At 43.8% G+C, this 14,131-nt stretch overlaps 1 protein-coding gene across 1 annotated transcript in view; it reads right to left on the reverse strand.

Moving 5' to 3' along the window:
- Positions 1 to 2,939: 2,939 nt before the first annotated feature.
- Positions 2,940 to 14,131, reverse strand: part of LOC138979082 (uncharacterized) — a 33,504-nt gene continuing 22,312 nt past the window's right edge. Inside the window, exons 5-9 of the mRNA XM_070351893.1 lie at positions 10,701 to 10,903; positions 9,334 to 9,521; positions 8,277 to 8,550; positions 6,063 to 6,427; positions 2,940 to 3,485 (exon numbers count right to left, since the gene is read on the reverse strand). Of these exons, the coding sequence (XP_070207994.1) occupies positions 3,004 to 3,485; positions 6,063 to 6,427; positions 8,277 to 8,550; positions 9,334 to 9,521; positions 10,701 to 10,903 (1,512 nt within the window). The 3' untranslated portion in view covers positions 2,940 to 3,003. The remainder of the gene's footprint in view (positions 3,486 to 6,062; positions 6,428 to 8,276; positions 8,551 to 9,333; positions 9,522 to 10,700; positions 10,904 to 14,131) is intronic.

Here is a 14,131-nt window from a genome sequence, read left to right on the forward strand (position 1 = left end):
ATGTTTGGCCAGAAAGGGACAAGTAAATCCTTTGGGGACTGGAAATGTAGCGTTCAATCAGAATCGTGGAGCAGGGCAGTAGTACAATCGTGTTCAGAGTGATAGTGGCAGAAGACAAGATGGTATGAGCAGAAATACCAGGTTTCAAGGCAGAGGAGAGGATCGTAGGATGGGTAGAGGATGGCAGCAAGGTACTGAGCAGCAGAGTCAGAGCACATGTTACAGATGTGGACGGTTGGGCCATTACGCTAGAGACTGTTTTCAGGTAGCATATTCAGCGAAGTCGGTAGCGGATTGTCTAGACGCTGGGGTGTTGGTAAGCTCGGCGGCATTCGGGTCGTTGCCATTAGCGGAAGGTCTCGTTAATGGGAAGCAAGTTTCAGTACTGAGAGACACAGGAGCTAATGTAGCTGGGGTAAGGAAGACGTTGGTCTTACCAAACCAGTACATACGGGGAGAAGTCCAAAAGGTAAAGGGTTTTAGTGGACGGATTGATGTGTATCCATTGGCGGAAAGGGGGGTGTCACAAAGATGTGAGTAGGATAGTTGTGATGTGAAGCACGTCGTGATTTTAACCTCCCTAAAGATTAAATTGGGATATTCTAGGACACGTTCAGGTGATATCACGGGTTTCGTGTGTTGCACGAGAAAACTCTAGTTTGACATGAGTTGTGTTTATGATAAATGTAGCTGGTCTTGGTTTAATAACACACACACACACATACACACACACACACACACACACACACACACACACACACACTATGGCAGGGGACAAGAGAATTGAGAGAGGGACAGAGGTGAGAAATAAATAGACAGAGAGACCAACATAAAATAAAAACACAAACGTATGATAAAAATTGTACTCTTTATTTGCAAAACAAGCTCAAGCATTTTTCAAAATGTCACTCACATTAAGCTCAGTTCAGAAAAATTTTAATCGCTCATCTAGATGATTGGTTAAATTTTTGGACTAAATATGCGAATAGTCAGCGGTATGTACCGGTTTGAACTTTAATGTTCACAGAATGTTAACAGCCGTCAAAAGCAGAATTCGAGCGTATACAAAACTTCATCTTTAAACGTAGGAAAATTATATCAAAAACATTTACAAACTGTACAGCTTATTTGACAGATCACTGGTTGAACGATATAGTCATGCTTGTTAAAATCACAAATTGCGATATCAAACAGTTACAGTTTTAAAAAAGCAAACAAGAAAGGTTAATGTTTTACCGTTTAATTACAAAACAAAAGATTCACAAGAACCTCGACCTAACGGCCTTTAAAGCGGACAAACAAGAGACAAACCAGAAAGAAACGGGTCTTTGACGCATCTTACAATGTCCCCAATATCTTACTTAAAGTTTAACCATTTATGGCTGACATTGCCATGGGACTGCCTAGCACAAAGTATATAATTTATGCACGAACAAAGTGGTAACACTTCCACAAAATATTGGCAGCGTATCTTTTGTTCTTCGCCGACTACTTCAAGCAAAGGACAAGCACGAGAGGTCTTCTTCTTCTTCCTGACTCCCAACGTATTCACTAAATCAACTGGTAAGACAATCTACAGACATTAATTTAGATACACACAAACGATACACCTGTAAAAGTTTACATGAAGCAATCGAAGAGACCACTGTTTGTCTTAATATACCGACTTGCACGAGCTTTAATAGAGTTACATGTAAAAAGTCAGAAAAAGTTGTGACTATCGAATTGGTAAGCAAGCATGCAAGCAAGCAAGCAAATAAACAACAACAAAAATAGGATAACGAACAAACAATAGGCCTTTTAAAACGTGCACAAAGGATACTGCTGATGTTGAATGCAGCATTATTCTGACACCGGACTAACCAGTCCTAGCACTAACCCCATAATGCCAGACGCCAGGCGGAGCAGCCACTAGATTGCCAATTTTAAAGTCTTAGGTATGACCCGGCCGGGGTTCGAACCCACGACCTCCCGATCACGGGGCGGACGCCTTACCACTAGGCCAACCCTGCCGGTATGCCACTTGGTAGAAAAACACAAAAACTAAATTTTGAATAAAACTGTATGCAAAAAACACACACAAAGATACACCGAGAATGATACTAACTCAGGCAGCCAAACATCAAACTGGTTGAACACAATGTACAGATATGTCTAGCCACAAAGACATATAAACTCAGATCCTCTTGTCACTCGACACCTAGTCGACACACTCGACACCTAGTCGCTCAGACGTTCCTTTTAACGGGCTGGGTTGGGTGATATCTATAAACACACCACAGACAGGAGCGGAGCAGTTAAGCCAGAGGGGGGGTGGTGTTTCAACTTGGGGTCCAGGGGTAGACCCCTTGTGGGGTACATGGGCAAGGCCCCGAAGCTGAAGAAATTTAGCTATTTTATGAACAATTTATGGCTTATCCTTGATTTTAAACATGATCAACTGATGTCAGCAGCCACTCATTATTTCTTTTAAAGTTAGTATTGGGGCGGGGATATAGCTCAGTTGGTAGCGCGCTGGATTTGTATTCAGTTGGCCGCTGTCAGCGCGAGTTCGATCCCAGGTTCGGCGGAAATTTATTTCACAGAGTCAACTTTGTGTGCAGACTCTCTTCGGTGTCCGAACCACCCCCCGTGTATTCGACATTGGGTGTGCACGTTAAAGATCCCACGATTGACAAAAGGGTCTTTCCTGGCAAAACTGCTTAGGCACAGTTAATAATTGTCTACCATACCCGTGTGACTTGGAATAAGGCCGTGAAAGGTAAATATGCGCCGACATGGCTGCAATCTACTGACCGTATAAAATTTCATCTCACACGGCATCACTGCAGAGCGCCTAGAACTGTACCCACGGAATATGCGCGATATAAGCGTCATTGATTGATTGATAGTATTGATTTTTTTAAAATTATTTTACAGCCGGGGGGGGGGGGGGGGGGTCCGGAACCCCTGTAACCACCCCCCCCCCTAATCCGCCCCTGACCCCTGACAGATATGGTCAGATTAACGCCACACAAACATATTTTTGATCCAAGACACGAAAGACTTGCGCCGCGACGCAGGATTTTGCACCACAATAAGCTGAGTGGTACAGCGTGAATATGCATCAAGTCTATCAGCGACGTCAATGTCATTGTCACTGCGAAGGTCATCCGCACACATTGTCCTGCCTTGCAGCACTACAACGACAGGCCGCTCTAAACCTTGCACGGCCCCGTAATGTGTCACAATGATACGGTTGTGGGCAGCTATTGCCATGTAGTGTACAGCTCTCACCCACCTATCTTTGTCCATGTTCGGGTCTTGTTGAGGCAGCACACGTACAGGTACAAGGCCTTCAGCGCGAAGACCGATCACAACGCCACTGGCCTGTGACGTCACGTTGCCGTTATTATCTCTGACGTCATCGTGCAATTCTGAACTCCTGGTCAGGATGAACACGTCAGAATATTTGAGTGATGGAGGACTGTCTGGGACGGTTTTTACTGGAATAGATGAATTGATTCAGAAGGGTGTACTTTCTGATATATTCATGTATTGATCTTGAATGCACACACACGCGCACATACATACATGAACACTAGCATAACAAATCAAAGAAAGAAAAATATATATAAGCGCCAGCAGTGCTTGCAAATTTTGAAACCTAAAAGTAGTTAATTTGATATATACCGTATATATGTGTGTTACGAGGGCCAACTGTGGAGACTTAATGCGAAAATAATACGTATTTTCACCTGTTAGTTTGTGTGTCTTGGTTTCCCAAAGTACCATAACCCACTGTTTTCCCAAAGTACCATACCCCACTGTTTACCCAAAGTACCATACCCCACTGTTTACCCAAAGTACCATACCCCACTGTTTACCCAAAGTACCATAACTCACTGTTTACCCAAAGTACCATACCCCACTGTTTACCCAAAGTACCATAACTCACTGTTTTCCCAAAGTACCATACCCCACTGTTTACCCAAAGTACCATACCCCACTGTTTACCCAAAGTACCATACCCCACTGTTTACCCAAAGTACCATACCCCACTGTTTACCCAAAGTACCATACCCCACTGTTTTCCCAAAGTACCATACCCCACTGTTTACCCAAAGTACCATAACCCACTGTTTACCCAAAGTACCATACCCCACTGTTTACCCAAAGTACCATACCCCACTGTTTTCCCAAAGTACCATACCCCACTGTTTACCCAAAGTACCATAACCCACTGTTTACCCAAAGTACCATAACCCACTGTTTACCCAAAGTACCATACCCCACTGTTTACCCAAAGTACCATAACCCACTGTTTTCCCAAAGTACCATACCCCACTGTTTACCCAAAGTACCATACCCCACTGTTTACCCAAAGTACCATACCCCACTGTTTACCCAAAGTACCATACCCCACTGTTTACCCAAAGTACCATACCCCACTGTTTACCCAAAGTACCATACCCCACTGTTTTCCCAAAGTACCATACCCCACTGTTTACCCAAAGTACCATACCCCACTGTTTACCCAAAGTACCATACCCCACTGTTTACCCAAAGTACCATACCCCACTGTTTACCCAAAGTACCATACCCCACTGTTTACCCAAAGTACCATACCCCACTGTTTACCCAAAGTACCATACCCCACTGTTTACCCAAAGTACCATACCCCACTGTTTACCCCACAATGGAGAAAACTAACAAAGAGCAGTGATCCAATATTTGCAAAGAAAAATATAGAGCCCACTGGAAATTCATAATGACATGACGTAAACATTTGGCAGGGATCCCCCTTCACACACCGCAGTGATAAGGTGGTCAGCTGACTTCAGGCTTGGAAGGAAAACCGTTTAAGATGACAAACGGCGTGGAAGACCACAGACGGTCACAACTCAAGAAACTGTCGATGCTGTCTGCTCACTGGTGATGCAAAATGAATCAATGGGCACCTATTACATTGCTGATTCTTGGCATCTCACATGAGGGAGGTTTGGATATTCTGTGCAGAAAGCTGTCCATGAAGACAGTTTAAGCAAGGTAGGTCCTCAAACATTAACACTAGAACAGAATTAAGCGCTTCACATTTAACGTGGCACGCGACATTTTACGCTTAGGCAAAAAAAAATAGGTCTGTTTACGGTAACATAGGCCAAAAAAATAGGGTCGGTAGGTCGGGATTTTTTTTTTCTTTCCCAAAAACCATATTTCTACGTTATTGTGCTTTTTTTTTTTTCTTTTTTTTTCTTTTCCCCAAATGCCAAAAAAAAGTCTAGGGTCGCGCGAAAAAAATAGGGTCAGTCGGGTTACTGTAAACAGACTATTTTTTTAGGCCTTATTTGAGTCACATGCTGGGGAATTTATGTACCGATTGGTTACTGATGGTGAAATCATGGTACATCACTTTCAGCCTCAAACCAAACAGCCGTTCATGCAGTAGGGGCATCAAGGTTTTTTCCCACTGAAGAATGTAAGGGTCATCTCCCCCCCACCCCCCAAAAAAAGAAGAAAAAAAGAAGAAGTTTTTGTGGACGCATAGGTGTCTTTCCTGTTGGACTTCGTTGTGCCGTTAAGACAACGCCCCTGCTAGAAAGTCCTTGGTTTCTATGGCAACAAATCCTGAATGCGGCTTGGAGATCGTTAACCATCAGCTCTATTCGGCAGACTTGACACCCTCAAACTATTATATGGTTACAAACATGAAGAAGTACCTCAGGGGTGAGCCCTACGAAACGGACAATGACGTCATGAATGCCCTTGAGAACACCCTACGGTTGCAATACAAAAACTTTTGCAGCAAAGGCAATAAGGTTTTGAAGAACAGATGAAATAAGTGTGTGGAGGTCCGGAGGGACAATGTTGAAATGCAAACTTTTTCTAGTCTTGTGAGTTAACTCCTTCCTAGTCGGGCCAGATACTTTTCAGCTGATCCTCATATTTCAGTTGAAATCTTTACATTCACAAAATGACCATTAGAATTAGCAGAAAAGGCCCTCCCTCCTCAAACTAGTGTACTGCAATCAGTTTTCCTCTTTTTTTGCTCATCTTGATCACTATTATAAAACAAAACTCACCACAACTGCCAACTCGAAGATGGCGCAGCTTTGCAGCGATGTCTTTTCCGCACTGTATGCAGTCCACGGGCCACTGACCTGTGTGAGCGTTGCCATGGTGACTCAGCCGTATCACGCTCGGACCGTCGCTTGGTGAGTGTGCAATGCTGTCACCGTAGTTGGCAACTTGCTGGGGTACCTTCTGAAGCTCTTTCTTTATCTCTCTTAGGACTGCTGGCGCACAGCGGAGAGGAGACGTGAACTGTTCGTGGTGCAGTTCTGACGGTATGTTCGTGTGCTGGACGCAGGCCGCCCACAGGTGGAGCCGCGGTACTTTGTCGGTCAACCGTTTGACCAGTTTCCTGTGACGTTGACCCGCGCCACCACTGTGGCACAGAATTCATTGACTTAGTTGGATTCACGAGCGTGTCAAATACATTTCTCAACAATAATATGCAAACCAGAATTGCTGTTCGTCCCCACGTTCGGCGAGAGATTTATTTCTCAGAGTCAACTTTGTGTGCAGACTCTCCTCGGTGTCCGAACACCCCCGTGTGTACACGCAAGCACAAGACCAAGTGCGCACGAAAAAGATCCTGTAATCCATATCAGAGTTCGGTGGGTTATAGAAACACGAAAATACCCAGCATGCTTCCTCCGAAAAACGGCGTATGGCTGCCTAAATGGCGGGGTAAAAACCGGCCATACACGTAAAATTTCACTCGTGCAAAAAACACGAGTGTACGTGGGAGTTTCAGCCCACGAACGCAGAAGAAGAAGAAGAAGAAGAAGCTGTTCAAAATCAGACGGTGTCATTCTAGACACAATCACACATTGAGTATAGATACTTCTTCTTCTTCTCCTGCGTTCATGGGTTGCAACTACCTCCTACACAAGTGGGCTTGTAAATGTTTGGCCGATTGTTTTCCGCCATTTAGGCAGTCATACTCCGATTCCGGGGGATGCATGCTGAGCGTTTTCGTGTTTGGATAAGAAAATCTTTTGGTTCATATTTAGGCTTGTGTGTACATACACATGGTGATAAGGCATTGACAGGTCTGCACAAAGTTGACCTGGAAGTTCGGAAAAATCTCCACCCTTATCCTACAAGGCGATGCCGTGATTTGAACCCCGAATATTCCACGCAGCAAGCCGTGTGGATAAGATATGAATACAATAGATGTACGAGGGCCAACGGAAAAGTACGGAGCCCGACCAGGAAGAAATTGACTTAGACATTCAAAACTTGGCATGAATTAAAGAGAGTTCTTATGAACACTTCATGCACAATATTACTTTTTTCACAGGTTATTTTGTGTGATTTTGTTTCTCAAAGTATCACACCTCACAATGGAGTATATTAACAAAGAGCAGTGATCCAATATTTGCAAAGAAAAATATATAGCACACTGGAAATTGATAATGACTTGGTGTAAACGTTTGGCAGGAAACCCTCTTCTCGCACCACAGTAATAAGGTGGTCAGTTGCATTCAGGCTTGGCAGGAAAACCGTTTGATATAAATTAAAAAAAAACCACCGGTTTGGAAGACCACCAACCGTTGATGCTGTCTGTTGACGGTGATGCAAAATTAACCAATGGGCACCTTTTACATTGCTAATACACTTAGCATCTTACCTGAGAGTTTTGAGTATTCTGTGCAGAAAGCTGTCCATGAAGCCAGTTAAAGTAGGTCCTCAACATTCTACACCAGAACAGAAGCACTTCAGATTTAACATGGCACGTGACATGTTACGCTTATTTGAGGCAGATCCAGAGAATGTCATGCCCCGATTTGTTTGTAATGATGAAACTAGGGTACATCACTTTAAGTCTGAAACCAAGCAGCCGTTTACTAATATGGGCACCAAATTTATTCCCCACTAAAGAAGGTAAGGGTCTTCTCGACTGAAAAAGGTGATGGCATCAGTTTCTTTTTTACGCAGAGTTGTTTTCCTCTTGGACTACGTTCCAGAAGATGAGACAGTAACCAGTGAATTTTATTTCATACTTCTGAGACAACTAAGATGGCATATCAAGGCTAAACACAGTGGAACGAAGGGGTGTTGTGTCGTTAAGACAACGCCCCTGCCAGAAAGTCCTTGGTTTCCATGGCAACAAATCATGAATGAGGCTTCGAGGTTGTTAACCTTGTTCTATAGTCTCTAGTCTCGTGAGTCAATTTCTTCCTAGATGGGCTCGGTACTTTTTATTTGACCCTCACATTGCTACAAACCTAAAATCCACCTCGTCCAGCAGAATAAACAGACTGCCATCCTTGACATGGGCCAAGAGCTTCTTGACGACATTCTCTCTGTAAATATTGTACTGTCTATACGACATCACGCTTCTTCTCGGAGAAAGCGTCGGATCCAACCCCCGATACCGTTCCAGTAGTTCTGTGATCATGCTGTTGACTGCGCGCGTACTGTAGCGTGTAGAGACCACTTGTACATCGTGGCCCTGCAGCAGCCACCTCAACCCCTGCAGTACGAGGACTACTGTCTTTCCTGTACGCAGATGAATCACATTCTTTGTTACCTTTATTTCTTAACACAAGCACAACTCTGGGGCGTGAATTGATCATAGGTCATGTTTCTTAATGGTTGCAGTGAAATTACTATGCACTGGAGGAGCATTCCTCATGAAGATCAAAAACGCTTTCAACCAGTTGACCGAGCTCACTTAAAGGGTACACAACTAATAGCGTAAACAAAACAACAACAGGAATAAAAAAAACAGGCTTACTTTTCATTGACTTCGACAGAGAGTTTGAAGTGGGTAACAGACCTGTATTCAATGCTCAGTTTGAAGCAATGTTGTAGATTTTCAGAAGAATTCTTTCACACGCCATTTATCATTTCTCACTTTTCGCATTACGATGCATTAAGTAGTTCTTTTCCCCACGTGAACATGCTATCAGCATGACGAAATTAAGAAGAGAGAGTATTTTGAAAGCAAGTTAATTGTTTAATAAAAGAGTGTTAATCAATATTTTCATTCTGCAGAAATATCTCTTTGAAAATAGCTGCAGTCAGCATATCATGAGTTAACATGAAAAAATAACCGCTTGAAACAAAGAGTGAAGAATCTAACAGGCAAATGAATGACAGTGTGTGGAAAGAAAATACTCTCGGTATAATCATTGTAATCTGTACCCAACACCCAGTGAGTTTTGTCGTCTTTGTTTACACGTGAATACAAGGTTTTTTTTAAATTTTGATCTCTCGCTCTCACGCCAAGTCACCATTGCTCTTTCGATGAAAGAAACCCAAAAACATTATCCATGTTACCTGTTCCTGGTGGCCCCGTGATGAAGACCCGCGGCAGGTTTTGGTTGATCAGATTGAGTTGCTGCAAGGTAAGAACCAGACGTGCCAGCCTCCATGCCAGCTCAGCAACCGCCTCCCCTTCGGTTCTCACTTCCACGGGTGTACTGTTGTAGGTGTGGACAGTCATAGCAGTTGCTGGCCCAACAAATCTGCAATGTTGCAAACGAATTATTTCAATCATGTAAGGTATTTTCGGTATATCTTATTGTTCTTTGGGAATTCCTTGAAGGAAAGTTAAGCTGCAATCCCTGGGAATAGTGTGCAGCCAAAGAATCGTACTACCCTTTTGTTTCTTCTGGCATGCCTATCTTCATGTTGTCCAAGGCCTGAGACGTTTGCCGGTGTAACACGAGAAAATTAATCCCACGAGATTTTTACTCCGGAGTAAACATTTCGTACGAAAAAGTTACTCCCTTTACGAAAAAAGCACTCCCCCATTGCACGAGAAAATGACTCCGCAAGACAGGTGAGTTCCGAGCAAAACATTTCGTACAAAAATGTTACTCCCCTGACGAATAAATAACGAATAAATTACTTCACCCCAACACGAGCAATTTAAACTCCCATGCCAGGTGTACGAAATTCTTACTCCCTTGTCCCCTGTTAGTCTTGGTGGTGGAAGGAGGGTAGCGCGACATTCGTGTGCGCGAGATCACTTATTGGCATTATCCCTTCGCCCGCATCCCATTTTTGCGTACGAGATTTTTACTGGAAGTAAAACAAATGGGCAGTAAAAATTTCGTGGAGGGAGTAATTTTTGTGTGCCTTGGGGGGTTATTTTCTCGTACGAAAAGTGTACTCGGAGTAAGAATTTCGTACGAAATATTTACTCTGGAGTACATTTTTCGTGGAGTAAACATTTCGTGTTACACAGGGACCTTAGGATTTGTATCAGGGGGATGCGTGGACACGGGGTTGTTCAGACACCAATGAAAGCCTGCACAAAGTTGGCTCTGGGAAATCCATTGCCGAACGTGAAGGTCGAACACTCGCCTAGAGCAATAACTGATTAAAAAGCAGGCGCCGCTACCGAATGATCTCTCTTCCCAAATATAGAACTCGAATATAAATAAAAGAGGTTAGTTATGTGAATGCTTATCATAGTCAAAAACTAATCATTAACTATAGTATCTCGACCTAAAGGTCTTTTAAGCGAATGGTTAAAGCAGTAATAAGGAAATAAGGATCTAGATCGAGCAGACATTGGACGTCGCTCTATTAGGTGTTGTTCCTGTCATTTCAGGATGGCGAGAGTCAAAAACTCACAAATTCGGGTTAAAATATAACATTTGTTTGCGGGTGGATACCCACAAGGCATCTGCTTTCACCTGGCCACGATGGCAAGGTAAAGGTCATCAGTGAGCCGAGTGTTCGGAGTACAAGGCATCCGGTGTTGCCACCAGGTGCCTAGCTGTGATAGCACGGCGGGTGTCACGTGCCAGTACGATGCAGGCTGGGACACTTGGTCAGAGCAACAGCACAACTGTACGGCATCTGCTGTATTGGCTGCACCTAGACTCTTGCGAACTGCCTAAAAAAGAAGTTTAAAAAAAGTACATTTAGATACATTTTGTTTTTAGTACTTCTGCACAGAAGTCAGTTAATAAATATTCCCCTTTTTACATTTAGTCAAGTTTTGACTAAATGTTTTAACATAGACGGGGAATCGAGACGAGGGTCGTGGTGTATTTGTGTGTCTGTCTGTCTGTGCGTGTGTGTGTGTGTGTGTGTGTGTGTGTGTATGCGTGTGTGTGTGTGTGTGTAGAGCGATTCAGACCAAACTACTGGACCGATCTTTATGACATTTTACATGAGAGTTTCTGGGAATGATATCCCCAGACGTTTTTTTTCTTTTTTTCGATAAATACCTTTGATGACGTCATATCCGGCTTTTTGTAAAAGTTGAGGCGGCACTGTCGCACCTCATTTTTCAATCAAATTTATTGAAATTTTGGCCAAGCAATCTTCGACGAAGGCCGGACTTCGGTATTGCATTTCAGCTTGGTGGCTTAAAAATTAATTAATGACTTTGGTCATTAAAAATCTGAAAATTGTAAAAAAAAAAAATTTTTTTTAAACGATCCAAATTTACGTTTATCTTATTCTTCATCATTTTCTGATTCCAAAAACATATAAATATACTGTTCAAAAAAAGAAACGCATAGTTGCTACTTGCCAAATTTGTTTTATTTTTCAAAAAAATTAACAGAAAATCCAATATTTAGATTATTTGTTTGAAATTTGGTATGGACACAGTTGAATGCACACACAGTTCATTTGCATCTTCAAATCAATCAGTCAATCAATACGATTGGGTGCCGAGGCTGTCAAGTCAGTAGGGGGTGTGACTGCCTTGAGCAGCAACAACTGCCCGGCACCTTCTGGGCATGGACTGGATCAGATGCCGGATATCTTGCTGTGGGATGGTGTCCCACTCCTCCTGAAGTGCCTGCAATAGATCGCGGTGATTTGCCGGCGCTTCTTCTCGCCTGCGCACACGTCTGTCCAATTCATCCCAGAGGTGTTCTATCGGGTTCATGTCTGGCGACATGGATGGCCAGGGAAGCACCTGGACATGGTGGTCGGTGAGGAACTGGGTGGTGAGTCGTGCTGTGTGCGGGCGAGCGTTGTCCTGCTGGAATATGGCATCCTGGTCAGCCAGAAGAGGAAGGGCGTGTGGGCGCAGAATTTCCTCCACGTATCGCTGGGCAGTTATGCGCCCTTGGACGTGCACCAGGGTGCTCCTTCCAGCGGTATTGATCGCCCCCCACACCATGACGCCTCCACCACCATGAACGGGTGCCTCATCCACACAGTTGGGCGCGTAACGTTCGTTTACTCTCCGGTAGACCCTCCTCCGACCATCATGTCGCTGGAGCAGGAAGTAGGACTCGTCGCTGAACCACACGTGTCTCCAGTGATTCCGGACGGTCCAGCGAAGGTGCTGGTTGCCCCACTGCACTCGGTTCTGGCGATGGCGGCGGGTGAGGACAGCTCCTCTGTGAGGTCTGCGAGCTCTCAAACCAGCTTCATGCAGGCGGTTCCGCACGGTCTGGTCCGATAATCGGTGTGGCCCGGGGAGAGCCTGGACAGAAGATGAGGCCGACAGGAAACGATTCCGAAGGTGGCGGAGCCGTATGAAGCGGTCGTGAGCAGCAGTTGTCGCCCTTGGTCTTCCCGCTCGTGGCAAGTCAGCAACGGAGCCAGTGGCTTGAAACCTGACCCACAGTCTACTGATGGTGCTCTGGGACACGTGGAAGTGCCTGGCGATTGCACTTTGACTTTGGCCTGCTTGTAAACGACCCAATGCAATTTGGCGGTCTTCTCTGCTCAATCGGGCCATCTTTCGTCGCTGAATTGTCGTCTGATTTCTTTGTGGCGAACAATCCGCTTTTATGGGTTTTGGAAGACATGGTGAGAGCTCAATATTCCCCGAGTTTCACGAGATTACACTGAAGCATGACGAGTGGTCATGCCAAATGAGCAATTTTGACATTGTAGCCACTGATAACGCATGCGTCACGTGCAGAGCTCACTTGTGGCAATGGACGAAAGGTCGACGACCAGATAAACATTTTCTGCAGTTTGGTGGATATCCTTGTAGCCATATAACTAAATTAACCAAATATTACAAGCTATGCGTTTCTTTTTTGAACAGTATATAAATATGTTATATTTGGATTAAAAACAAGCTCTGAAAATTAAAAATATAAAAATTATGATCAAAATTAAATTGGCCAAATCGTTTTAAAAACAATTTCAGCTTATTCCTTGTCGGTTCCTGATTCCAAAAACATATAGATATGATATGTTTGGATTAAAAACACGCTCAGAAAGTTCAAACGAAGACAGGTACAGAAAAGCGTGCTATCCTTCTCAGCACAACTTCTACCCCGCTCTTCTTGTCAATTTCACTGCCTTTGCCATGAGCGGTGGACTGACGATGCTACGAGTATACGGTCTTGCTGAAAAATTGCATTGGGTTCAGTTTCATTCTGTGAGTTCGACAGCTTGACTGAATGTTGTATTTTTGCCTTACGCTACTTGTTTATATACATTCACATCCAGCATTTAAATAAATTGAATACCCATGCAACCCCACACATTTTTGACTCACATGCGAAGCAAAAGTGAGTCTATGTACTCACCCGAGTCGTCCGTCCGTCCGTCCGTCCGTCCGTCCGGCCGTCCGTCCGTCCGGACGTCCGGACGTCCGGAAAACTTTAACATTGGATATTTCTTGGACACTATTCAGTCTATAAGTACCAAATTTGGCAAGATGGTGTATGATAACAAGGCCCCAAAAAACATACATAGCATCTTGACCTTGCTTCAAGGTCAAGGTCGCAGGGGCCATAAATGTTGCCTAAAAGACAGCTATTTTTCACATTTTTCCCATTTTCTCTGAAGTTTTTGAGATTCAATACCTCACCTATATATGATATATAGGGCAAAGTAAGCCCCATCTTTTGATACCAGTTTGGTTTACCTTGCTTCAAGGTCAAGGTCACAGGAGCTCTTGAAAGTTGGATTGTATACATATTTTGAAGTGACCTTGACCCTGAACTATGGAAGATAACTGTTTCAAACTTAAAAATTATGTGGGGCACATGTTATGCTTTCATCATGAGACACATTTGGTCACATATGATCAAGGTCAAGGTCACTTTGACCCTTATGAAATGTGACCAAAATAAGGTAGTGAACCACTAAAAGTGACCATATCTCATGGTAGAAAGAGCCAATAAGCACCATTGTA

This window comes from Littorina saxatilis, linkage group LG10 (genome assembly GCF_037325665.1).
Source record: "Littorina saxatilis isolate snail1 linkage group LG10, US_GU_Lsax_2.0, whole genome shotgun sequence".
NCBI classification, from domain to species: Eukaryota; Metazoa; Mollusca; class Gastropoda; order Littorinimorpha; family Littorinidae; genus Littorina; species Littorina saxatilis.